At 46.4% G+C, this 27,601-nt stretch overlaps 2 protein-coding genes and 1 long non-coding RNA gene across 8 annotated transcripts; 1 reads left to right on the top strand and 2 right to left on the bottom strand.

The window, feature by feature from the left end:
• Positions 1-26,501, top strand: gprc5ba (G protein-coupled receptor, class C, group 5, member Ba). 5 transcript variants are annotated; one of them, XM_070441281.1, is made up of 4 exons: positions 1-417; positions 21,530-22,564; positions 22,879-23,006; positions 24,120-24,288. In XM_070441281.1, the coding sequence occupies exons 2-4, from the start codon at positions 21,532-21,534 to the stop codon at positions 24,162-24,164; spliced, it is 1,206 nt and encodes a 401-aa protein (XP_070297382.1). In that variant the 5' UTR covers positions 1-417; positions 21,530-21,531; the 3' UTR covers positions 24,165-24,288. The 5 variants fall into 5 exon arrangements, with proteins under 5 accessions (XP_070297382.1, XP_023998928.1, XP_023998927.1 ...); XM_024143160.2 differs by having other exon boundaries at positions 2-649; XM_024143159.2 differs by having other exon boundaries at positions 32-1,352.
• LOC139025992 (uncharacterized) lies at positions 4,373-5,971 on the bottom strand. The gene is made up of 2 exons (XM_070441280.1): positions 5,958-5,971; positions 4,373-5,057 (listed from the first exon to the last, which is right to left on the bottom strand). Exons 1-2 carry the CDS (start codon positions 5,969-5,971, stop codon positions 4,373-4,375), a joined length of 699 nt encoding a protein of 232 aa, XP_070297381.1.
• LOC139025993 (uncharacterized) lies at positions 26,324-26,731 on the bottom strand. 2 transcript variants are annotated; one of them, XR_011477693.1, is made up of 4 exons: positions 26,660-26,731; positions 26,548-26,589; positions 26,396-26,501; positions 26,324-26,348 (listed from the first exon to the last, which is right to left on the bottom strand). It is a non-coding gene; the product is annotated as an uncharacterized lncRNA (long non-coding RNA). The 2 variants fall into 2 exon arrangements; XR_011477692.1 differs by having other exon boundaries at positions 26,548-26,605; positions 26,652-26,710.
• Between the last annotated feature and the right edge of the window lie 870 nt (positions 26,732-27,601).

The following is a 27,601-nucleotide window of genomic DNA, read 5'->3' as shown; positions in this document are numbered from 1 at the left end:
CGAGGATTACAAAGGCGCGACTCTCTGGACAGAAATCAATGTGACTGTCACTCAAATTGTCCTCGGAAGCAGAGCAGCGGTATCCGACTAACCCGCTGGTTACGTGGGATATCGGTGAAGAGGCAATATCCCGAGCAGAAGCAGTTGGATTCCATTTCAGGCGGTGTAGAGGGGTAACAACAACAAATCACCCCCCAATCCTAGTGGGTTGATTGCGCTCATAGTAGGCCGCGCAGGTCTGGCACGGGGCGAGTTATGTGTCACTCACTCCACGCCTCCCTGAATAGATCGAATGGAAGGGCTGAGGACGCGGGTGTTCAAGCAGAAGGAGAAACCAGCATCACAACACCGTTATACTCATAGCCCCGAACCAACCACAGACCGAATGTGGAAGGGAAGACCTTGATGCCAAGAACCGTAAATGAACCACTGATTATCATTTCAATTTTAAACCGAAATAGAGTGTACTGAATCTCCGGCCAATAGACAGATTTGGGTGAAAGGTGTATGGACGTGGTGCTAAAGAGGAATTGACGGGCAAACCCGCGGTCAACACACCAAGTTATTGGAGGGGAGAATATAGGACTGCCTACAGAGCAGAAGCGGACTGGAGAGAGTTAGAGAGAGAGTGAGGACGGAGTACAGTGAAGTGAGTAGATTGTGGTTTCTCCCGTTGCTCCACGTAGAGCTGTCATGTTCGCTGGCTGTTCAAAGAGGGATTACAATTACGCATGTTATGCAGAGCTCCAAGCTGTCATACACGTTGATGCAGTCAGTCGGGAAATGTGCAGCAGGGGGAGCTGAGCCTCGACCTGGGCAGTGAACATTGTAAAGGTGCGCAGCAGTGACTGGATTTAACGCACGATATTTTGTGAACAGCGGGGATATTAAAGTTGCATTCATGTCTTTTATTTATTAAGATTATTTATTCATCACAAAAGGGGGTTCGTTGGGGAAACGCACCGTTGAACAAAGGATTTCGGAGAAACGACAACTGTAACCCAATTCTGCCATTCCGAGTGCGTCTCCCTGCTGGCGTGTCAAATCGGGACCGTTACCAGAAGAGAACAAGTACGGTTGAATGCAGGGTGTTCTCTGTCTGGTTCCTAACCCGGGAGAGGGTTGAACACAGAGTTTTCTCTCTCTGGTTCCTAACCCAGGAGAGGGTTGAATAATTCGGTCGGGGACGCAGAGCTGGTCCACAGCCGTGGGAATGTGGGTGGAGAGTGTAAACGCAAACGAAGCAGGAGGGCTTCAACCCTAAAATGTGACTTTTTCCAATACACCCCCGCTATACAAGTGACACGTGCATTCTGCAATCGTTTCCATCGGATTTGTTTACGTCGCTCAAGGTACGTTCCCTCGATTTCCCCTCGAGTATCGATCGGTATAAACGAGAGGGAGGGGAGTGATTCAAGAGAGATTCGATTGGTATACGTGCATGGTTTTCTGTGAATGTGGTTTAATCATTGTCAAAGGCCAATTGGTAGTTTTAGCACGACACTATTGATGCTTCGAATTCATCACCTAGTGCGGTGTCGGTGGTTACACTGGACACTGGCCACTGTAGGGTTCGTCATTCACAGGGATAGAAGTGGCCCCCTTAACAGTGTTGTGTGAGTGCTGGTTATGTGGCTGCACCAGATGCGGGGTTCTAATGTGTAAACGTGCCCGGTGGTCTGGTATTTGTCGTCGGGCACGTTGTTGGGAAGGCTGTCTGTCATTGAGAAGAGTGCAATTGCTGCCGCAATTCGGGCCGTTCCTGCATGTGGGCATTCCTGCATTTGCAGGAACCCCTCATTATACTTACATTGGTCCATTTTTTAACTAGGAGAGGCGGGGGCATTCCAGTACAGTAGATGGCAGTAATGCACAATAACGTTGGATGCCAACCGCCAATAAACCCAACAAGAAGGGTTGGGGGCGACAATGGTAGCTAGCTGTACACCGGTAGACAGATTCCCTCACCCACATTTAATGCTTGAACCAATGGGATGCTCGTGGCCTTGACCTCAAGGGTAATTGATGAAAAGGACCACCTGCCACTTGACCAAGCATAACATCAAGAACAACATCTAATCTTGAGTTAGGGTAAACGGCAATACTGTTTACATCAGAATCATATGTCAACCCAGTCATTGTACACGAATGATGCCTCTTCTGTGCTCTGCCATTGATGTCATAGCTCACAGTGCATAATATGAGCAGCAAGGTCTCCATGGTGGTTGACACCATTTTGGGATTTCATGTAAATGCACATTTCCAATCATATCCATGGATGTTCTGTGTTTCCCCTATACGCTGCAAATCTTGCAGCCACCCCCCCCACCCACGCCCCACCCACCCACCAGAGTTAAAACATCAGATCATCTGAGAAACCTCAGCTGCTGAACAGAATCTTAGGGGAAGCACTGATTTTCTCTCATCCTCAAACACCCTCCCTTCTCTATATTTGGAAACATTCAAGGTGAGATTATATTCTTTATTTAGGAATTGAGATCACCCCCGCCAAGCTAACAATGGGTGGGCCCGGGTCCCCCCACTAACAATCCTTTCTGGAAACCCCTGCGGACCCTCCCATGTGGTCAGTATTGTTTAAGGGAGAAGGGGGGACTGAGCCTGTAAAAAGAACATTCTCTAAATAGGTATCTGCCTAAAGCAGGGACTTGGTCAGTGGAAAAGTTCAAGGCAAGGCCAGCAACACTTAGGACCAGAGTATTTTTGGCCTCTAGCCAGAACACTGACCTAACCAGGGCTACGATTCTACTATACTGGGTAAGTGACCACTGCTGACTGTTCATACATCAATGATGATGCACTTATTACTAGGTCATAACGACTGAATCAATGTAACTTTGCTCTGGAACATGGGAGAGGAATTCTTCCAGCATACATGTACAGAACATGCTCTTCCTTGCCTTGATCATTGTTGTGTCATTGGCAGTGAGTGAATGGTGTCAGACGAAAGTTATTTGGTCTACCTACCCGTACTTGGTCTCTCTGGTGCTGTGGTGTAGTCATGTTGATGATTGTACGTAGGGATGGGCGATATGGCCTAAAAATCCTATCTCTATTTATTTATTTGTTTTAACTTATGGGCGATTCACAATATATTTGATTTAAAAAAATCATATAAATAAATAAAACATATATATACATTAGCTTTGTTGTACAATTAAAGGTCTAACACACTGCATTTCAAACAGTCTGCAATAATCTAATGAATTCAGGGCTTGTGAAATTATACCTAAACTAAATACAAGCCTTCCACAACCATAAGACCCACTAATAATTGAATTATTTAACCTGCTTTTAGTTTAACCTGCTTTTTTGCAATAATCACTGATTTGGCTTTCAAGTCGGTCTATGAAAGTGCCCTTTTTGTTACAATGTAACCAGAACCAGAACCAAGCATAATGCACATTCACTAATAATGACTGACTTCTAAACAGATTGTATTGGTCACATACACATGTTTAGCAGATGTTAATGTGAGTGTAGCGAGATGCTTGTCGTGAACATCTTTCAGCAGGCCTTATAGAACATTAACACAGTACTCAGAAACAATCTCTCACGCACAAGCTCACGTGTTAGTGAGTAGCCAGCTAATATTTATATTTCAAGTTGAGCCAACGTGTATCTATTTGCTGGCTAACAATTAGAACAGTTGAATTGTTATGAACACACCCTTCTGTCCGTCTCCTACTGTTTAAACAGCATGTTAGCCTGTCCACTTTGTTCCCTTCTGTCCGTCTCCTACTGTTTAAACAGCATGTTAGCCTGTCCACTTTGTTCCCTTCTGTCTGTCTCCAACTGTTTAAACAGCATGTTAGCCTGTCCACTTTGTTCAGATGTTGAAATCAAGTGGCCTACCTTATTTCTCAGAATGAGAACGAGTTGCCAATTCCTTATATATTTCTGTTTGATGCTTATTGCACATCTATAAAACACAGAATAGACAGCTAGTATAACAGTCTTTGGCTAAAATGCAACTAGCGTTATGTGGCACCACGCGTGACAAACTGAGCATGAATTTTCCAGAATCAATGTTCATTGCATTATATATTAGTAGGTTTTGTTATCTGTTTTAACAAACCCTTTTTATTTTTGTACTTATGTATTGTATCTAGTATTTTTCTGGTGTGGTTTTCATATAAGCCCTTGGACTTCCAACCACACCTGCAAACCATATTATTATTATTATTTTAAAATCTGTACTGTTGTTTATCACTTGTTTTCTTTGTGCAAATAAATTAAACTAAACTTAAAAATGTAACTTAAAATTGATACTCCTGTTTTGGTAGTGTCTGCTCTGCGCACAATCTGAGGAGTTGAGAAAGAGGAAAGAGGAAAAAGAGGAAGAAGTGATCTCTCATCTTTGTAGTTGTGAGTGGCAGGGGCTCTGTGTGTGGGGAGGGGCTCTGTGTGTGGGGAGGGGCTCTGTGTGTGGGGCGAATGTGGTGGCGGAGGGGCTCTGTGTTGGTGAGGGGGCTCTGTGTCTGGGGGAGGGGCTCTGTGTCGGGGGAGGGCTCTGTGTCTGGGGGGGGCGCTGTGTGTGGGGGAGGGGCTCTGTGTGTGGGGAGGGGCTCTGTGTCTGGGGGAGGGCTCTGTGTCTGGGGGAGAAGCTCTGTGTCTGGGCGAGGGGTGCTGTGTCTGGGGGAGGGGCTCTGTCTGTGGGGGAGGGCTCTGTGTCTGGGGGAGGGGCTCTGTGGATGGGGGAGGGGCTCTGTGTGTGGGAGAGGAGCTCGATGGGGTGGGGAGGGCTCTGTGTGTGGGGGGAGGCTCTGTGGATGGGGGCAGGGGCTCTGTGGGTGGGGGAGGGGCTCTGTGGATGGGGAGGGGCTCTGTGGGTGGGGAGGGGCTCGATGGCTGGGAGGGGCTCTGTGGGTGGGGGAGGGGCTCTGTGGATGGGAGGGGCTGTGTGGGGGAAGGGTCGATGGATGGGAGAGGGGCTCTGAGGGGCTCTGTGTGTGGGGAGGGGCTCTGTAGTGGGGGAGGGGCTCGATAGGTGGGGAAGGGCTCTGTGTGTGGGGAGGGGCTCTGTGGGGTGGGGGGCTCTGTGTGGGGGGCTCAATGGGTGGGGGAGGGGGGAGGTGTGGGGGGGGGGGGGGGCTCTGTTAGGGTTGTGGGGGGAGGGCTCTGTTGTGGTGGCGGAGGGGCTCTGTGTTGGGGGGAGGCTGGGGGGGGCGGCTCTGTGTGGGCGGAGGGCCTATTTATAATCTGTGTTGTGGCGGAGGGGGCTCGGGGAGGGGCTCGGTGTGTGGGGGAGGGGCTTGGCGTGTGTGTAAACGGTAAGGTGCACAGTCACAGCAAAAGGAGAGAAGGAGACGAGACCAATAAGAGAACATAAATGCTCTGAAAAAAATGTAAACAGTAAAAACGACATTCTTGCGATACTGGCATTTGAAATATCGTGCAAAAACATCAATTAAAATGAATTTGATATATCGCCCATCCCTAATTGTACGTGGTTAGAAAGCCCATGGGTGTCTCTGAGTGTGTTCTGTGTTCTAGAATGTACTTAATGAAACAGATCAGGGACGGTTTAAATTCCATTCAAAATGCCTACTTTGTTTATCCTACAAGGGGCAATACACTCTTAGAAAAAAAGGTGCTATCTAGAGCCTTAAACGCTTCTGCGGCAGTCCCCAATAATGATTCCAGGTAGAACCCTTTTGGGTTCCATTTTAAACCCTTTCCACATGGAACCCAAAATAGTTCTACCTGGAACCAAAAAGTGTTCTCCTATGGGGACAACTGAAGAACCCTTTTGGAACACTTTTTTCTAAGAGTGTATGCTGGACATGAACTGCAATGGAGAAGTAGACTACATACAAACATGCAATATTATTCTGAGGTCCTGTCTTTGGTGTCACACAGAGTGAGTTAGTCATCATTCAAACCTCTAACACCTGATGTTTTACCCTCTGGCCTTCCTCTCTCTCAACCATATGTACCTTATGCCAACCATGTGTATATCTGGTAGAGCTGTGTGTATGACAGAGAAAAAGAGAGAGAACGTATGAGCATGTCATATCTTCATCAACGCCTGCGTTTCCTCTTGTGTGCACGTGTGTCTGTGCTCAGAGGCAACAGCTTGATTCATCACACAACGATCACACAACAATCCCTTCCACGCTACAGCTTCCTCCGCACATCCTGCTCTCTGGTCCTCTTCTCTCATCTTCTCTCCGGTCCACTCCCCAGCACAACCCACCCCACTAATTCTTCTTCTGATCATCATCATGTAACCCAGACATGCTCTCTGACTCTCTCTCTGATCATTATCATGTAACCCAGACATGCTCTCTGACTCTCTCTCTGATCATTTTATCATGTAACCCAGACATGCTCTCTGACTCTCTCTCTCTGATCATTATCATGTAACCCAGACATGCTCTCTGACACTCTCTTTCTCTGATCATTATCATGTAACCCAGACATGCTCTCTGACCCTCTCTCTCTCTCTCTCTGATCATTATCATGTAACCCAGACACTCTCCTGACTCTCTCTTCTGATCATTATCATGTAACCAGACATGCTCTCTGACTCTTCTCTCTGATCATTTATCATGTAACCCAGACATGCTCTCTGACCTCTCTCTCTCTCTTTCTTGTCATTATCATGTAACCAGACATGTCTCTCTCTCTCTCTCTCTCTGATCGTCATCATGTAAACCCAGACATGCTCTCTGACATTATCATGTAACCAGACATGCTTCTCTGACTCTCTCTCTGGATCATTATCATGTAACCCAAGACATGCGCTCTTGACTTCTCTCTTCTCTCTCTCTGATTCATAAAAAAAATCAGACTTAATTGCCCAAGTCAATTTCATAAGTGGTCATGCTGGTGAGACCCAGTTCACATGTTAATGAGGGCCTGGTTAATGAGGCTGGGATGCCTGGAGGAGTCTGGGGACCATGGAGGGAGGCAAGAACTGTCCCTGTCTGTCTGTCTGATCATCAGTCTGATCATCTGTCAGTCTGTTTTTCTTGTCAGTCAGTCAGTCAGGCTGTCCTGTCTGTCTGATCATCCAAGTGTGTTCTGTCTGATCCATCAGGGTGTCTGATCATTCAGTCTGTCTTTGATTATCAGCCGTCTGTGTGGCCAGTCAGTCTAGCTGCCTGGCTGGAATGGATGCCTTTCTGTCTGCTGGCAGGCTGTTTGAACTGACCACCCAGAACCTCAGAAGAGGAAGGTCTCTCTTCAATCACTCCATTCAATCTCTCTCTGTCTCTCTGGCATAGTCTTTATTTATTTATCTCTCTCTGGCATAGTCTTTATTATTTTATCTCTCTCTGTCTCTCTGTGGCATAGTCTGTATTTATTTCTCTCTCTGTCATAGTCTTTATTTATCTCTCCTCTGTCTCTCTGGCATAGTTCTTTATTTATTTATCTCTCTCTGTCTCCTCTGGGCATAGTCTTTATTTATTTTATCTCTCTCTGTCTCTCTGGCATGGTCTGTATTTATTTATCTCTCTCTGTCTCTCTGGCATAGTCTTTTATTATTTATCTCTCTCTCTGTCTCCCTCTCTGGCATAGTCTTTATTATTTATCTCTCTCTCCGTCTCTCTGGCAATAGTCTTTATTTATTTATCTCTCTCTGTCTCTCTGGCATAGTCTGTATTTATTTATCTCTCTCTGTCTCTCTGGCATAGTCTGGTATTTATTTATCTCTCTCTGTCTCTCTGGGCATATAGTCTGTATTTATTTATCTCTCTCTGTCTCTCTGGCATAGTCTGTATATTTTTATCTCTCTCTGTCTCTCTCGCATAGTCTTTATTTATTTATCTCTCTCTGTCTCTCTGGCATTGTAATGGTCGTCTTGTGGTGAATGAGCGGACCAAGCGCAGCGGGTGATGAATACATAATGAAATTTATTAACAGAACGACGAAACACGAAAACTCTTTAACAAACTAAAAACCAATAAACGACGTAGACTGACCTAAAACATGAGAACTTACAAATACACGAAGAACGCACGAACAGGTACAGGCTACAAACAAACGCTACAGTCCCGTGTGTACGAACATACATACAGACACGGAAGACAAATCACCCACAAACAAACAGTGTGAAACAGCCTACCTATATATGATTCTCAATCAGAGGAAATGAATAACACCTGTCCCTGATTGAGAACCATATAAGGGCTAACAATGAACAGACAATGAACCTAAACATAGAAACACATAACATAGAATGCCCACCCCAAAACTCACGCCTGGACCAACTAAACACATACAAAACAAAGAGAAAACAGGTCAGAAACGTGACAAGGCATAGTCTGTATTTATTTATGCTCTCTCTGTCTCTCTGGCATAGTCTTTATTTATTTATCTCTCTCTGTTCTCGCAGCATAGTCTTTATTTATTTATCTCCATCTCGTTCTTTTCGCTCTCATTGCCACAACCCTCTCTCTTGCTCCTCTCACTCTTCTATTCCACCGGTCTCCTCTCTCTTCCTCAGATCTTTCTCTATCTTATTCTCTGTCACTCCCTCCATTTATCTGACACACAGCTGTGGAAGACCGATGACGTCAATGAAGGAACATGGTGTTATTGTGAATGGAGGAAAGAAAATAGGTCTTTAAAAAGAGGCTAGTATGGAGTCCTGCCAACCTGCCAGTCTAGAAAACAGATATTCAAAAATAACTAGTATGGTCCTGCCAACTTGCCAGTCTAGAAAATAGGTCTTTAAAAAGAGCTAGTATGGAGTCCTGCCAACCTGCCAGTCTAGAAAACAGATATTCAAAAATAACTAGTATGGTCCTGCCAACCTGCCAGTCTAGAAAATAGGTATTTAAAAAGAGCTAGTATGGAGTCCTGCCAACCAGCCAGTCTAGAAAAAAGGTCTTTAAAAAAGAGCTAGAATGGAACCTGCCAACCTGCCTGTCTAGAAAACAGTAATTCAAAAATAACTAGTATGGTCCTGCCAACCTGCCAGTCTAACGTATAAAAAGAGCTAGTATGGAGTCCTGACAACTGCCAGTCTTTAAAAAGAGCTAGTATGGAGTCCTGCAAACTGCCAGTCTTTAAAAAGAGCTAGTATGGAGTCCTGCCAACCTGCCAGTCTTTAAAAAGAGCTAGTATGGAGTCCTGACAACCTGCCAGTCTTTAAAAAGAGCTAGTATGGAGTCCTGCCAACCTGCCAGTCTTTAAAAAGAGCTAGTATGGAGTCCTGCCAACTAGCCAGTCTTTAAAAAGAGCTAGTATGGAGTCCTGCCAACCTGCCAGTCTTTAAAAAGAGCTAGTATGGAGTCCTGCCAACCTGCCAGTATTTAAAAAGAGCTAGTATGGAGTCCTGACAACCTGCCAGTCTTTAAAAAGAGCTAGTATGGAGTCCTGCCAACCTGCCAGTCTTTAAAAAGAGCTAGTATGGAGTCCTGCCAACCTGCCAGTCTTTAAAAAGAGCTAGTATGGAGTCCTGCCAACCTAGCCAGCTTAAAAAGAGCTAGTATGGAGTCCTGCCAACCTGCCAGTCTTTAAAAAGAGCTAGTATGGAGTCCTTCCAACTAGCCAGTCTTTAAAAAGAGCTATATGGAGTCCTGCCAACCTGCCAGTCTTTAAAAAGAGCTAGTATGGAGTCCTGCCAACCTGCCAGTCTTTAAAAGAGCTAGTATGGAGTCCTGACAACCTGACAGTCTTTAAAAAGAAGCTAGTATGGAGTCCTGCCAACCTGCCAGTCTTTAAAAAGAGCTAGTATGGAGTCCTGCCAACCTGCCAGTCTTTAAAAAGAGCTAGTATGGAGTCCTGCCAACCTGCCAGTCTAGAAAACAGGTCTTTAAAAAGAGTTAGATGATGTAGTATGGAGTCCTGCCAACCTGCCACTCTAGCTTCTCTTCTGAAGACAGATTAAAGCCCCCCAAGGTCCCCATCCTTCCCTGACCTCTCCATCTCTCCTCTGACCCCTTCATTTGCCCTTGGGCTCTGGCTGCGTTGTCATTCTTCCACTTTTCCCGAAGTGTACACTCGTAAACCCCCCCTCATGGATTTAAAAGAAATAGACAGGTCAAGGAATATTGTTGATACTTGGCCAGCCATGCTTGCACAAGTCCAATGCCTTTAAATGCATTGAGAGAGAATCATACAAAAAAGTATTTGTAAGTGTCATCCAATATGGTGATTAGTTACCAACTTTCGTGGTCGATGCAAAATGGTCGATGCAAAATGGTCGATGCAAAATGGTCGATGCAATGCTAACAACAGTATCTTGTTCTTAATGAAACACCTTCATTACAGTACTGCTGCTGATCCTCAAAAATATTCAATAAATGAATACATTTATGTAAACATGTCGTCCCCTACAAATGATGCAGCGTCCCTCCCCCTGGGACAATTCATTTCAGTTAATGACTACAGCTCCCGCCTTGGGCCAATCAGTGTCATTTAGTAAATGCCGGATCTCTATGGCAAGACACATCGTTCATCCAAGTTTCGTCAAAATCTGAGATATCGCTTGTGACTAATGTACGAACGAACAGACAGAGAGAGATTCACAGTCCCCTCCCCGATTTTGTAGACAACATTACAGCATTGGTCGGGGGCGACAGTACTTCAGGAAGGCTAATTAGTAATGAATTATTATGGCTACCTTACGACATGATGACTAATGTGGCATGGACCAGAACAGAACAGGCAGATGTGAGGCAAGCTTTGGTCCATCTCCCCGATTTGACCTGCTGACCCCAAAAACATCTGTCTATCTCCACATCTGGAGCCCTGCACGGGCTAGGGTTAGGACACACACACATGCATGTGCACACACATATACACACACATATACAGAGCATTTGGAAAGTATTCAGACCTCTTGACTTTTTCCACATTTTGTTATGTTACAGCCTTATTCCAAAATGGATTAAATAAAAACATTTCCTCATAAATCTACACACAATAACCTATAATGACAAAGTAAAAACAGGTTTTTAGAAACACACACATGCACACACACATACATACATATATATATATATATATACACACACACACATCTAAACGCATGCACATATGCACACCCCCCCTCCACAAACAAACACACAAAATTGATTATTTATCATCTCTATCCATATTGAATGAATGACAAAATTGCTAAAAGACTGAGGAGAGGAGAGTGAGTTGAGAGAGATCCTAGTCAGAAAATGTGATCATCTACCCAATTATGGTTATGGTAATTACACAGCATCTGGTAGTGCACTGTCTAGGGTAATTGTAGAGGAGGATAATTGTAGAGGATTGCTCTGTAGGTTTCTGTCTTTGACTTGAGGAACTGAAGATGGTTCTTGCTGTCATAGCCATGAGCAATTGCATTATGTGTAGGCCTTATAAATGCAGTTGCAATGTGTTGGTATTAATTGTAGTGTAGTATTTTGTAACATTGAAGTGAAGTTGTATACTATGTATGTAAATGCTACATTGGTGTGTACATACATGGTGCATAGAACCAGTGTGCAGTGAGAGCTATTGGGGAGTAAGATAGTAAGGCTGCGTTTACACAAGCAGAACAGTTGTTTTTGAGAGCTGACCAATCAAACCAGCTCTGAAAAAGACATGATGTGAAAAGAGCTGATGTGATTGGTCAAAAAAACAATTAGTGGGAAAAAAATATCCAAATTGAGCTGTCTAAATAAAGCCTGAGCTCAATTTCGAGCTGTCTGAATACTTATGTAAATAAGTTATTTCTAAAAATGTCATTTGTCATTATGGGGTATTGTGTGTAGATTGATGAGAAAAAACATTTATTTTATCCATTTTAGAATAAGGCTATAACATAACAAAATGTGGAAAAAGTCAAGGGGTCTGCATATTTTCTGAATGCACCATGTGTGTTTTGACACTGCGTTATACATTGACACACACTTATCTTTACATACATACACTAAACATTTAGGGTAACAAATATTTAGTGTGCAGAGGTAAAGAGAATGAGATGCATTGTGGGAACAGTAGTCATTGTTATTCACACATAACAACACTGTGTACCATAGATCCCTCAGCTGCAGCTCTTGCCTCACTGTCTGTAACTGTCAGGAGGATCAGGATGCCTAAGCAGGCAGACAGTGCAGGCAGTGCAGCAGAACTGGCAATAGCTGGATTCTGGATCCCTCCTTCCCCATTACATAAGAGAGAGGGAGAGATAGAGGGGTAGAAGAAAATCAAACAGAGCGTGAGGAGATGCTGAGAAAGAGGGAGAGAAGTAGGTAGAGAGCGCAGGGAGAGCATAAGAGGGGAAAGGAAAGAGGGAGGAAGGTAGAGAGAGATGTGGGGTAAGGCAGGGGTTTTGCTGTACCATATGATCGGGTGTTGGGTGAAAGAGGGAGACAGGGAGGGAGAGAGCTGAGAAAGGGAAGAGGGAGGTAGTGCGAGTGAGTAAAGAAAGAGAGGGATGTAGGGTAAGGAAGGGGATTTGCAGTACCGTGTGGTTGGGTGTTGAGAGGGAGGAAGAGAGAGATAGTGCCAGGGAGCGGGTAAGGCACATGGTTCACATCCCATCTTCAAATGTGGCAGAGAGATGAAAATGCTACTCTCTTTACAGCAGGGGGGGGAGCAGATTCAACATAAATAGAAGATTTCAACTGAGGGGAGGACAGAAATGGCTACAGAGAGAGAGAGAGTCAGAGGAAGAGAAACAGAGAGATAAGAGGGGGCAAAGGGAGCGAAAGAAAAGAAGGATGGAGAGAGAGAAATAGAGAGAGGAGTGGCAGCTAAGGGAGAGCAAGAGAGGGGGTAGAGAGAGGGAAAGGACGAATATTAGAGAGGGGGCAGAGAGAGGGAAATGGACGATATAGAGAGGGGGCAGAGAGAGGGAAATAGATGGATTTAGAGGGGGCAAGGAGAGGGAAATAGACGGATATAGAGAGGGGCAGAGAGAGGGAATAGATGGATTTAGAGGGGGCAAGGAGAGGGAAATAGACGGATATAGAGAGGGGGCAGAGAGATGGAAATAGATGGATTTAGAGGGGCAGAGAGAGGGAAATAGATGAATATAGAGAGGGGGCAGAGAGAGGGAAATAGACAGATATAGAGAGGGGGCAGAGAGAGGGAAATAGACAGATATAGAGAGGGGGCAGAGAGAGAGATAAATAGACGGATATAGAGAGGGGCAGAGAGAGAGATACATAGACGGATATAGAGAGGGGGCAGAGAGAGAGATAAATAGACGGATATAGAGAGGGGGCAGAGAGAGAGATACATAGACGGATATAGAGAGGGGGCAGAGGAGAGGATAAATAGACGGATATAGAGAGGGGGCAGAGAGAGGGAAATAGACGGATATAGAGAGGGGGCAGAGAGATAGATAAAAAGACGGATATAGAGAGGGGCAGAGAGAGGGAAATAGACAGATATAGAGAGGGGGCAGAGAGAGAGATAAATAGACGGATATAGAGAGGGGGCAGAGAGGAGATACATAGACGGATAGAGAGGGGCAGAGAGAGGGAAATAGACGGATATAGAGAGGGGGCAGAGAGAGAGATAAATAGACAGATACAGAGGGGGCAGAGAGAAAGATAAATAGACGGATATAGAGAGGGGCAGAGAGAGAAATAAATAGACAGATACAGAGGGGGCAGAGAGAGAGATAAATAGACGGATATAGAGAGGGGGCAGAGGAGAGATAAATAGACAGATACAGAGAGATAAAAGGGATGAAGACACTGAAGATTATTTTCTGCTATAGAGGAAGAAGGCTGGGGGGCTCTACTTCACATTACTCATAGGAGGGAGGGAGGGAGGGAGGGAGGGAGGGAGAAAGAGTGAGGGAGGCTGGGGGGGCTCTACTTCACATTACTCATATTGACGGGAGGAGGGAGGGAGGGAGGGAGGGAGAGTGTTTGGGTGGTTGTCTCTGTCAGTACTCTGTGTACCATCTCCAGCCTATCAGACAGTCCCCCTACACAGAGTGGAAGCCATCTGTGCCAGATTGAGTGAGTAAGTAAGTAAGTGAGGGAATGAGTGAGTGAGTGAACGGACAAGAGAGGGACTGAGTGTGGAAGTGAGTGAGGGACTGAGAAAGTGAGAGAGGAAGCGACTGAAAGACTGATTGTATAGATGGTTGGTTGAGCAGGTCAATGAATGAATGAATGGATGAATTGATAGATGGATGACTGGAGTGAGCATGGTGATGAGGCACTCTTGATATCTCTCCAGTACTGTATGTGTGTTGAAACTCAGCATCACTACCTGTCTGTTACTCTATGTTCTGAGTCTGTACTCCACACTGCAGCTACGCAATGTGGTTTCCATTCCCTGTCACAAAGCAGAGCCAGAGAGAGAGGGAGAGGAAACAGCAGTCTGCAGGGTTGTGTGGGGATGAGTGAACCCCCTCTGTCCTATCCTCCCTCCCTCTCTCGCTCCTGTCTTTTCAGAGATGGGGCGTAACCATGGTTATCAGGGGCTCTGCCAGAACAAAACATTGTGTGAGGACTGAACACAACACCCAGAGCTGTCTGTGTGTCCTTACATCCGTATGTGTGTGCGCATGCATGCGTGTGTATGAATAGAGTTAGCAACGTGTTTAGGGGTGTGTGTTTGCATGCATGTGCGTGTCTGTGTGTGTGTCTGTGTGTGTGTGTGCGTGTGTGTGTGCGTGCGTGCGTGCGTGCGAATAGAGCTAACGCCATGCTTAGTTGACTCATCCTTGCGGAAGCGCTGATTGCTGTTAATGTAAACCAGTGGTAACCAGCGGCGGAAAATAAAGGGATTTCAGGTTTCACCTGTACTCTCTGAGCCCTGGGCATACTTGGCAAATCACAATGCACCAAAGTCGTAAACAAGTCCTGTGTTTTTAAAAATGCAAAAATAGCATTGCTTAAATAATGACTGTGAACCCTCTTGAGACGTTCACCCAGCTAACACAGAACGTTTCCACAACCAACATATTTTTACCCAAAATGTTCTGAGAACTACCATTTCTGATTGGAATGCCTCTTGGGACATTAGCCCAGCTAACATAGAACATTCCCACAGCCTAAAAACAATGTTCCCTGAATGTTTTGGGAACCAAAATGTGTGAGCTGGAGAACTACCTACTAGGCCTACACTATGGCAAACATATGGGCTGTTGTTGCCCAGACACTCAGGGCTACAGGTCAGGTGCCCACTGATCTAGCTATTCCTCACCCTCCTAATGGTTAAGGTCAGGATTAGAGGTTAGGTAATCTGATCCTAGATCTGTGGTTAAGCTGCAACTTGTATCTCAAGCCAATCAGTCAGAGCTGCAGGCCAGGTGTCAAGGCATGACTTCTGACCCCAGTGACCCCTGTGGGCCTTGAGCCCAGGATTTACCTCAAGCACGCCTCCTGTCCCTCACACACTCGACCTTGGTTTGAAATGTGCCTGCCTGCAAGAGAGGGCTCAAGGTAGAAGTATCCCCAGTCCCCACTCCTAACCTTAACCCAGCCCCACTCCTAACCTTAACCAATTGATGAACGATAACATTGACCATGAATGGGTGGTTAGGAACAACTTCTACCTACAGGTAACTTCCAAATAAAGGAAACACCAACATAAAGTGTTTTAATAAGACGTTGGGCCACCGTGAGAACAGCTTCAATGCACCTTGGCATAGAGTCTACATGTCACGCCCTGAACATAGTAAGCTGTTTTTCTCTGTGTTGGTTGGGGCGTGATGGTGACTTGGGTGGGTTATCTAGGTGAATTTGTGTGTCTATGGTGGCCTGATATGGTTCCCAATCAGAGGCAGCTGTTTATCGTTGTCTCTGATTGGGGATCATATTTAGGCAGCCATTTCCCTTTTGTGTTTGTGGGATCTTGTCTATGTTTAGTTGCCTGTCTGCACTATTTGTATAGCTTCACGTTGAGTTTGTTGTTTTTGTTCAGTGTTCATTCATTAAAGAGAATGTATGCATACCACGCTGCGCCTTGGTCTCTCTCATACGACGATCGTGACACTACAAGTGTCTGCAACTCTATTGGAGGGATGCAACACCATTTCACGAGAAATTCTATCATTTGGTGTTTTGTTGATTGTGGTGAAAAACGCTGTCAAGCGCCTCTCCAGAATCTCCCATTAGTGTTAATCAAATCAGTACTAGAATGAATCTAGTGATGTAAATATTATCATGTAAATATTATGTAACTCTCTATTAATGGCACCTAGAAGCAGATATAGCATAGCACAGATATAGCATAGCACAGATATAGCATAGCACAGATATAGCACAGCACAGATATAGCACAGCACAGATATAGCATAGCACAGATATAGCATTAGCACAGATATCATAGCTAGTATAGCATCAGCACAGATATAGCATAGCAACAAGATTAGCATAGCATCGGAATTATAGCACAGCACAGATATACTGCATAGCACAGATAAAGACGGTGGCTGGAAGCCTTGCTGCACCAGATATCCTCGACACACTCATAAAGCTGTCTGTAATCTGAATTAGTCTAAGCTGCCTTGGAGCGAACCAACACCCATGATGGAGGGGTTTAATGCCAACATTCATGAATCCAAAATTGGGTCTTTTTCTGTTTTGGATCCCACTACCACTATCAGCGACCCCCAGGTTTATTTCCATGAGCCAGACCTAAAAGGCTAACCACAGGGCTTTTCCATTACTGAGCCTAACCAAACTGTACTGAGCTGGGTTTTGTGTACACATCCAACATTCTGTAGTTGCAGGAACCGATGCTGAAAAAGGACAATGTGCAAAGACAATATGTCAGCCAGCAAAGTTTGGTTTGGGTGGGCATGATAGTGTGAACAGGGTGAAATGGTTGTTGTAGGGTCTGTGTTGTTATGTCAGGCAGCACAGTTTGGTTGGGTGGGCATGATAGTGTGAACAGGTGAAAGGGTAGTGTAGGGTCTGTGTTATGTCAGCCAGCACAGTTTGGTTTGGGTGGGCATGATAGTGTGAACAGGTCAAAGACCAATATGTCAGCCAGCACAGTTGGTTTGGGTGGGCATGATAGTGTGAACAGGGTCAAAGACAATATGTCAGCCAGCACAGTTTGTGGTTTGGGTGGGCATGATAGTGTGAACAGGGTGAAAGGGTTGTGTAGGTCTGTGTTGTATTTGTGTGGTTTGTGTGTATTAGAGTGACGCGTGGTGATGGTTTCAAATGAATGCAAGTGCTATTGACTGTATGAGGCAGATAGGAAAGTGTGTCTGAAAGGTCAGTGTGTGACGTGTTGTGAAGGGACCGGACAGTTGTTGTTGACTGTACTAGGCCTGGTGTGTCAGTGTGTGACGTGTGTGAAGGCCGACAGTTGTTGTTGACTGTTACAGGCTGGTGTGTCAGTGTGTGACGTGTTGTGAAGGGACCGGACAGTTGTTGTTGACTGTTACTAGGCTGGTGTGTCCAGTGTGTGACGTGTTTGAAGGGACCGGACAGTTGTTGTTGACTGTTACTAGGCTGGTGTGTCAGTGTGTGACGTGTTGTGAAGGGACCGAACAGTTGTTGTTGACTGTTACTAGGCTGGTGTGTCAGTGTGTGACGTGTTTGTGAAGGGACCGGACAGTTGTTGTTGACTGTTACTAGGCTGGTGTGTCAGTGTGTGACGTGTTGTGAAGGGACCGGACAGTTGTTGTTGACTGTTACTAGGCTGGTGTGTCAGTGTGTGACGTGTTGTGAAGGGACCGGACAGTTGTTGTTGACTGTTACTAGGCTGGTGTGTCAGTGGTGTGACGTGTTGTGAAGGGACCGAAGAGTGTTTGTTGACTTGTTACTTAGCTGGTGTGTCGCAGTGTGTGACGTGTTGTGAAGGGACCGGACAGTTGTTGTTGACTGTTACTAGGCTGGTGTGTCAGTGTGTGACGTGTTGTGAAGGGACCGGACAGTTGTTGTTGACTGTTACTAGGCTGGTGTGTCAGTGTGTGACGTGTTGTGAAGGGACCGGACAGTTGTTGTTGACTGTTACTAGGCTGGTGTGTCAGTGTGTGACGTGTTGTGAAGGGACCGGACAGTTTGTTGTTGACTGTAACTAGGCTGGTGTGTTCAGTGTGACGTGTTGTAAAGGGACCGGACAGTTGTTTGTTGACTGTTACTAGGCTGGTGTGTCAGTGTGTGACTGTTGTGAAGGGACGGAACAGTGTTGCTTGACTGTTACTAGGCTGGTGTGTCAGTGTGTGACGTGTTGTGAAGGGACCGGACAGTTGTTGTTGACTGTTACTAGGCTGTTGTGTCAGTGTGTACGTGTTGTGAAGACCGGACAGTTGTTGTGACTGTTACTAGGCTGGTGTGTCAGTGTTGACGTGTTGTGAAGGACGGACAGTTGTTGTTGACTGTTACTAGCTGGTGTTTCAGTGTGTGACGTGTTTGTGAAGGGACCGACAGTTGTTGTTGACTGTTACTAGGCTGGTGTGTCAGTGTGTGACGTGTTGTGAAGGACCGACAGTTGTTTGTTGACTGTACTAGGCTGGTGTGTCAGTTGTGACGTGTTGTGAAGGGACCGGACAGTTGTTGTTGTGACTGTTACTAGGCTGGTGTGTCAGTGTGGACGTGTTGTGAAGGGACCGGACAGTTGTGTTGACTGTTACTAGGCTGGTGTGTCAGTGTGACGTGTTTGTGAAGGGACCGGACAGTTGTTTGTTGACTGTTACTAGGCTGGGTGTCAGTGTGTGACGTGTTGTGAAGGGACCGGACAGTTGTTGTTTGACTGTTACTTAGGCTGGTGTGTCAGTGGTGACGGTTTGTGAAGGACGAGGACAGTCTGTGTTGACTGTTAGCCTTTTAGCTGGTGGTGTCAGTGTGTGACGTGTTGTGAAGGGACCGGACCAGTTGTTTGTTGACTGTTATCGGCCTGGTGTGTTCAGTGTGTGACGTGTTGTGAAGGGACCGGACAGTTGTTGTTGACTGTTGACCGTAGGGCTGTGCGTCAGTGTGGGACGTGTTGTGAACGGGACCGGACTGAGCTTGTTGGTTGACGTTACCTGAGGGCTGGTGTGTCAGCGTGTGACGTGTTTGTGAAGGGACCTCGGACGTTCTGTTGTTAACTGTTACTAAGGCTTGGTGTGTCAGTGTGTGACGTGTTGTGAAGGGACCGGACAGTTGTTGTTTGACTGTTACTAAGGTCGGTTTAAAAACAGGCGGTGTGTCAGTGGTGAAATGTGTGTGTGTGTTTGTGAGTTTGAGGATACAAGCCTTAAGATACTGATCCTATCAGTGTGTTCGTGTCTCTTGTTAGAGACTTACGAGGATCGTCTGGTGTTGTGTTTGTTTTTGTTAGGATGGGATAGGATATTGATGGGATAGGGGTAGATAATGGGATAAATGGATGGGGGATAGGGTAGGATGGGTATAAGGATGGGATGGGGATAGGTACGGGTAGGGATGGGATATGGTAGATGGATAGGATGGGATTGGGAAATAGGGTAGGATCGGGAATAGGATGGGACGGGGTAGGATAGGTTGGATAGGGTAGGATGGTGATGGGGTATAGGTATGGGATAGGGTTAGGATGGGATAGGGTAGGTTGAGGATTGAAGGATGGGACGGGGTAGGATGGATAGGGTAAGAATAGGATAGGAATGTGGGATGGGATATGGGTAGGAATGGGATAGGGTAGGATGGGATAGGAATAGGAATGGGAACGGGGTAGATGGATAGGGTAATAGGGTAGAATGGGATATGGGAAATAGGGATAGGATGGGATAGGTAGGATGGGATATGTAGGATGAATGGGTGGATGGGATGGGATAGGAATGGGATGGGGGAGAATGGAGAATGGATAGGATGGGACCGTGGGTAGGATGGGATAGGATAGGAATGGGATAGGGTAGGATGGGATATAGGATAGGATGGGATAGGTAGGATGGGATAGGGTAGGATGGGATTAGGTAGTGATCGGGGTATGGATGGGATATAGGCTGGGAATAGGGTAGAATGGGATAGGATCGGGATAGGGTAGGGTAGGATGGGATAGGGTAGGATGGATGTGGTATAGGAATGGGATCGGGCATAGGATGGGATAGGATGTAGGGATGGGATAGGGTAGGATGTGATAGGATGGGATGGATAGGATAAGGTAGGATGGGATAGGATTGGGATAAGGGTAGGATGGGATAGGGTGGGATAAGGTAGGATGGGGATAGGATGGGAATAGGGTAGATGGGATAGGGTAGGATGGGATAGGGTAGGATGGGATGGAGGGATAGGTGGGATGGATAGGGTGGGATCGGGAATAGGGTAGGATGTGATAGGGTGGGATAGGGTAGGATGGGATAGGATAGGAGGGGTAGGATGGGATAGGAGGGAAGGGTGGGATGGGATGGGTGGGATGGGATAGGATGGGATGGATAAGGTGAAAGATGGGATAGGATGGGATGGATAGAATGGGATAGGGAGTTAATGTGATGGAGAGGTGATATTGATTCCTCAGTAGCCTACTCTGCTGTCAGTGCTTTCTGTAGATTCACTTTAAAAGTGTGTGTGTGTGGTGTGTGTGTGGTGGTGTGTTGGTGTGTTGTGGTGTGTGTTGTGTGTGGTGTGTGTGTGTGTGTGTGTGTGTGTGTGTGTGTGTGTGTGTGTGTGTGTGTTGTGTGTGGTTTACCTATGCAATATGCCTCGTCTCAGTGTCTTACCTCAACAACATGATGCTGTCAGCTCCTGTGTCTGGACAGGAGGATCCCTGTTCTTATATTCCTGTTATATATATGATCCTGTGGAGGCTGGTGGGAGGAGCTATAGGAGGACGGGCTCATTGTAATGGCTGGAATGGATCAATGGAACAGAGTCAAACACATCAAACTTATAGAAACCACATGCTTCTACACCTGCATTGCTTGGGGTTTGGGGTTTTTGGCTGGGTTTCTGTATAGCACTTTGTGACATCTGCTGATGTAAATACATTTGATTTGAATTTTGATTGATGTTTGACTCCGTTCCATTAATTCCATTCTAGCGATTACAATGAGCCTGTCCTCCTATAGCTCCTCCCACCAGCCTCCACTGATATGATTCTACATGCCTTCCTGCGTCCGCTCAGACAGTCAGCAGTGTTTTCTCTGAGTATGACTCTGTCTGTGGATACTGATGTTATAAAGACTACCGGTAACTCAAAGTACATTTCCAACCTCCGACTCTCAGCTTCATGGTAAAGCCATATGAATGGTTTGTTTACTTGTTCTGCTCTTGTTCAGGAAGTATCTAGTTGATGCTCATCATTTTGTGTGTGTCTATATGCATTTGTGTGGGTGTGTGTGCATGCATGCATTGGTGTAGTCAGTGTATGTGTATGTATGTTGAAGCTATCAGTGTGTGATGTTGGTAAGGAGCCTCTTGGCTGTGTGTTGACCTCTGGCCATTTACAGGATGGAAGGAGAGAGTCACTGTGCTCCTGTTGTTGCGGATACAGGAAGTGTGGGTGTGGGTGCGTGCGTGCCATTGGATAACGCTTCCATGTACATACACTGTCACTCACACAGTGATCACTTGTGTTTCATAAAAAAACACAGCCAGATTTACAGTAGACGATTTACTAGTCACATTTTGTTTCACTTTGCACATTCTGATCCAGAAATGACTCACTGTTTCTCTCTCCTCCCTCCTCCTCTTAGAGATGGCATTCTTCCCTGTCCTCCTCCTCCTCCTCCTCCTCTCCGTGCTCCATCGTGGTTCCTCCCAGGACCCTGATGAGGACTCGTTGGCAGTGCCCCGGGGGTGTGGCTGGGGCCTGGTGCGCCCCTACACCCTCCTCTGCGACCTGGACTCTGTTTGGGGCGTGGCGGTCGAATCTGCAGCGGCCAGCGGCGCCCTGGCTGCCATTTTACTGGGCCTGATCATCCTCTGCCGACTACACCACGTGAGCGAGGCGGAGAAGCGCAGCGGCGTGGGACCCATTCTCCTCCTGCTTCTGGGCATCCTGGGCCTGTTCGGCCTCAGTTTCGCCTACCTCATCGAGCGTGACGAACAGCTGTGTCTTCTGCGCCGTGCCCTCTGGGGCCTGCTCTTCGCACTGTGCTTCTCCTGCCTGCTGGTGCAGGGTGTGCGGCTCCGGAGGTTGGGCCGCGAGCGCCGGAGCCCGGGTGGCTGCGCCCTGACCGGCCTGGCCCTGGGGCTGAGCGCCGTCCAGGGGATCATCGCCGCCGAGTGGCTCCTGCTCACGGTGCTCAGGGAGGGCAGAGCGGCCTGCCAGTACCTGCCTCTGGACTTCTCCTTAGCCTGTAGCTATGTGCTTGCGCTACTGCTAGCCGCGCTGGGGGCGGCCTCCTTCGCTCTCTGTGGGAAGACCCGGCAGTGGCGCTGTAACGCGATCTGGCTCCTCTCCGCCTGTCTGTTGTCCCTCCTCCTCTGGGTTGCCTGGGTGGGCTTCTATCTCTACGGTAACGCCTGGCTGGGGCGGTCCCCGGACTGGGACGATCCAGCATTGGCTATAGCACTGGTGGCACAGGGTTGGCTCCTCCTCCTGTTCCACGCCGTGCCCGAGGCACACTCCTGTCTCTGCTCCCCGCCACAACCCTCCGCCCCTGACTATTTTGACACGTCCCAGGCCCCGTCCCGCATGAGGGAGACCAGCTTCGACGAGGACATCCCCCTCTCACACAGGCAGTTTCCGGAGAACCAGAGCTACGGCTTTGACGAAAACACTGCAGGTAACGAGAGACTTTGACTTTCAAATGTGTATTAAAATTCATGCTTACAAGCTCAGTACAGCGCTACTGAGGTTTTACATGCATGTTTCTGTGTATGGGGTTGGATGTAGAACATAGTGACTCAGTGATATTACCGTACTGGGCTAAAAATAACTACATAAGAGCAGTGGTTCTTGTAGTGGTACAAACAGTACCTGTACAGCATGTGTGTTAAAAGTACAGATTAGGCATCTGTTCCTGTGTCGATCTTAATGTAGAATGCATGAATGAATGTGTTTGCATAAGAGAATAACGTTGTTCCTCTGCTGTGCCAGGTCTGAGGAGTGCAGGTAATCATAATGGTAACACAGCGCCCAGACCCAGTGCCCCCTTCCGCAGCAACGTGTACCAGCCCACTGAGATGACCATGATCCTGAATGGGGGAGCGGTGAGTTCTCATATTGTACGTTTACACATCCGACCACGCTTCACATCCATTCACAAACTCTATTAAAACTCTGATTATGATCCTGAGCAAGAAAGCAGTGTAGACACTTACACATATATAGAAACATACTGTCACTCACCTGGGCAGTGAGCACACACACATTTACACCCACGTTTACACCCCTGTCACACACTACCATTCACAGGTATACAAACTCAAATTATTATTCTGTGCAAGAAAGCCACACATATTAGGTATAAAGCCACATATACACAACACATATACACACCTTGCATACGTGTGTGTGTGCGTGTGCGTGCGTGTGTGCGTGTGAATGAGGGAGTGGGTTCCCTGGGCTGCAGACTAGAGCCATCTCTCCAGTGTGAGTGATGCAGCTGTGTCCCTGGCCCAGTCACGCCCTTTTTAGCCCCAGGATGGATTGGTGAGCTCCCTAGCGCATGTGACTAACCTCCAATCACCTCGCTATAAATAAACGCTGCTGACCTTGCAGAATCTGGAGCCACGCGTCCAGAAAATCGCTGAGCCAACTTTCAGCTTACGTTCTGGGAACGTTTTAAAATGGCTCCCTCCCAGTCTCTGCTCTGACACCTGCCACTACATTAGAGGCAGAATCTGGAACTAGAAAACAACCAGAAATCACTGAGCCACTGCCCAGCTAAAGCTCTGGGAACGTTTACCTGTGAACCAAATGGTCTCCCTCCTAGTATTATGCTCATAGACCTGCCACCTACATCAGAGTGGTATTACTGTACTTTAGTAGGGAGTAGGGGAAGGAAAGGAGGGGAGGTCTGGAAATGATGCTCTCTCCTGCATAAAAGAGCAGGATTAGCTGTTGAGACTGAATCGAGAGAAAAAAGGGGAGAGAGGAGGAAGAGAGAGGAGGAAGAGAGAGGGGAAGAGGGAGGAGAAAGAGAGAGGAGGAAAGAGGGGGTTTTAGAAGATGTGATACAGGCAACATTCAAAATGTAACCTCTTATCAGGACCGTGTGGTGTGGTGTGGTGTGTGTGTGCGGTGTGTGTGTGTTTACATGGGTGTCTCTCAACTTCAAACACTGTATATTACCAAACTGACGTCCCATCTCTTTCTCTCTCTCCTCCTTTTCACAGGTCCCCTCCGCACCCCCGACCTATACGGGGCGGCAGCTGTGGTGAAGGACAGACATGAAGAAGAAGAGGAAGGAAGAATGGGGTGATGAAGAAGGGATGAAGGGTCCTTGGACAGAGGAATAACCCAGAGAGGATAACTATAACATGGACACTACCAGGACACCCCCCCCCCCCCAGCGATCTATGGGGACAGACAGTTAAACAGATAACTTACTGAGGGCTTACACACACCACCCACCCTGTGTTAATCAAATACACCAACCAACCACTGAATGAGTGTGACTGAGGGGGAGAGCAGGTATGGAGGACAGATCAACACATTACGGGGAGTTTTGAAGTTAAATCACTGTAGGAGATATTCAACTTAAAAATAACCCTATTTTGGTTGCAAATGCTGTGGAGACCATTTTCATCTGGGAGCTGTGAGATTTGAAATGTTGACAGTCAGGTTTATTTTGTATGAGTCAAGTTTACTCCCATGAGACTACTAAGCCACTGTATAACTTCTGAAAAACTGTGAAACCTCTCTTCCTTTTGAGATATTTGCTCTGTTTTTGTTGTTTATTTTGGGAGAAACTCTTCTAAAGCAGAATGTTTTGCTCTGTCCTCCATCCTCCTGTAGGTATGGTACAAACACCTTACAGCCCTGTACCTCACCACAGCCCATCACACAGCACACAATAGAATAACACACAATAGAATAACACACGGACAAGTATGGCTTAAACTCCAACCTCTCTAGCCAGTGTGTGCCTACAGGTAACTGCCAGAATAAAGGAAACACCAACATAAAGTGTCTTAATAGGGCGTTGGGCCACCGTGAGAACAGCTTCAATGCACCTTGACATAGATTCTACAAGTGTCTGGAACTCTGTTGGAGGGATGCGACACCATTCTTCCAGGAGAAATTCCATAATTTGTTGTTTTGTTGATGGTGGTGGAAAACACTGTCTCAGGCTCCGCTCCAGAATCTCCCATTGGTGTTCAATTGGGTTTAGATCTGGTGACTGAGACAGACATGACATATGGTTTACATGGTTTTCATGCTCATCAAACCATTCAGTGACCACTCGTGCCCTGTGGATGGGGGCATTGTCATCCTAAGGGGGCATAGTTATGGTCGCCAGAATAATGGCCTGCTCAGCATTTTAGTACATGACCCTAAGAATGATGGGATGTTAATTGCTTAATTAACCCAGGAACCACACCTGTGTAGAAGCACCTGCTTTCAATATCTAATTTTAGGGATGGGCATTTGAAATAATTTCGAATAATATCATGATTTTTGTGGGGTATATCTGGATAGTCGAGTTGTTTAAACCTGGGAATTAGATTGCTGTGCAGCCTGTGCTACTTGCATCCCGTTTGCTTGCAGCAGTGTGATTGGCAGGTGCCAGTGAGTTTTATGAGAGAGAGAGATTGAGAGAGAGAGAGAGATAGCCATACAGACTATTCAACAAATTTGTAGATTCCATAGGTTATCCATCATCCCATCTGGTAGTGCCTCTGTCTTGTATGCATCAAATCAATCTAAAGAAAAGCTAGCTATGTTAGCCAGCTACCTAGGCTAAAAAGTACTTTTAAGGTTATTTCTGTTGCTTCCCGTCCTTGTCTACAACAACTCCATTCAGATTAAACAACAGCTTACCTGATGGTTGCTTGTATTGTAGCCTACTCCTTCTCATTTAACTAACTTAATTCTGTCGTTTAATTCCATTTTGCATTGATTAGAGATCTCCCACTGTTACTTACTACACATGGAGCCACTGACTGTAGACGGTGCCACTTTGATTGGCCGACAATAACAAACACATGAAACCCGTGTAGGCTACTATGTATGTACTTTATGTCATAAAACTACATTCAAAAAGATATTTTATTGAATTAAGTATTTCACATGTCATGGCATACCTGTGTGTAGCAATGTCAGATAGACAATTACATTTAGACAAAGCCTTTTCATTGTTAAATAACGTAAAATTGTCCATCGGACATTTGAACATCTTGAATAACCGTTGCCCATCCCTACCTCATTTACTCAAGTGTTTCCATTATTTTGTCAGTTACCTGTGTATATATATGTGTGTCACGCTCATCTATATTGGCTCTACTCCAAGACTCTGGACCCCAAAAAACAAAATACTCCTTGTTTAAACACTGTGTTCTGCTTCACCAACCACCCCCCCCCCCCCCCTCTTGAGTAACCTGGACTGACTTTTACTGAGTAACCTGGAATCACTACTACTAAGTAACCTGGACTCACTTTTACTGATAACCTGGACTCACCTTTACTGAATAAACCTACTGGACTCACCTCTACTGAGTAACATGGACTCACCTCTACTGAGTAACATGGACTTCACCCTACTGAGTAAACATGGACTCACCTCACTGAGTAACATGACTCACCTCTACTGAGTAACATGACTCACCTCTACTGAGTAACATGGACTCACCTCTACTGAGTAAACTATGGACTCACCTCACTGAGTAACATGACTCACCTCTACTGAGTAACATGATCCACTTCACTGAGTAACATGGACTTACTTCTACTGAGTAACATGACTCACTTCTACTCATCTTGTCTTCCACTTGTCTTAACCCCAAACTGTGAACTCACCCAGGCTGCGGTCCAACTAACCATAACGACAAATGACCGCAAACTACTATACACCTATCCAGCTCACCTAGCACCTGGCGACAGAGCTAAGCTTCTACCGGCACAACAGTAGGAACCGGGGAATCGGATCCTGATTGGATGGAAGGATTGTTCAGTCATGAGGAGAGGGATCTTGATTGAACAGAATCGACAGACATGGTGTCAGACAGGGACTGTGTATGTAGGTCAGACAGGCTGCGTTTTCCCATCACGTTCTCCTGTGACCACAGAGACTTTCTGAACCAGCAGGACTGAACCAACTGTCCCTTTATATCAGAGAGAAATGGGTCGGCGGGGAGGAGATGGACTTCCCTTTTACTGTTTAGTTTTTTCAAAAGTGTGTGTGCGTGTGTGCAGAGATAAAAAAAAAAAACATGTTCTATCTGTTTGTGTGTGTGTGTGTGTGTGTGTGCACACGCTTGTGCGTGTGTGTGTGTTATTGATTTGATCAGTGTTGGGAGGATATACAACAACTGTGCAATACACAGCTCCAGTCCTGGCTGTGCCTCTCCCATTTCCTCCAGACTGGTTTCCAGTGAGCCTGAGAAATGGATCCAGAGTACCAGACATCTTGGTCAGCTCCAGATACATAACCCCATACTGTCAGCCTATATATAGACAAGCCCTGACTGGGGTCTGGAACTGCCTGTCCTGGCCCCTGTGAATGATCAGTTATAGTATACTGTGAGATCAGCTATAAGCCTGTGGGGAGGACTGGAGAAGAAAAGGGGGATGGGTGGCTAGAGAGAGGAAGGGAGGAGCCTGTCCTGAGGGGTTACAATAGTCTATGTGACGGCTACATCGCTTTGACTTCCCCCCA

Source organism: Salvelinus sp. IW2-2015, unplaced genomic scaffold, assembly GCF_002910315.2.
Source record: "Salvelinus sp. IW2-2015 unplaced genomic scaffold, ASM291031v2 Un_scaffold3701, whole genome shotgun sequence".
NCBI classification, from domain to species: Eukaryota; Metazoa; Chordata; class Actinopteri; order Salmoniformes; family Salmonidae; genus Salvelinus; species Salvelinus sp. IW2-2015.
This window is presented reverse-complemented; position numbering and strand designations above follow the sequence as displayed.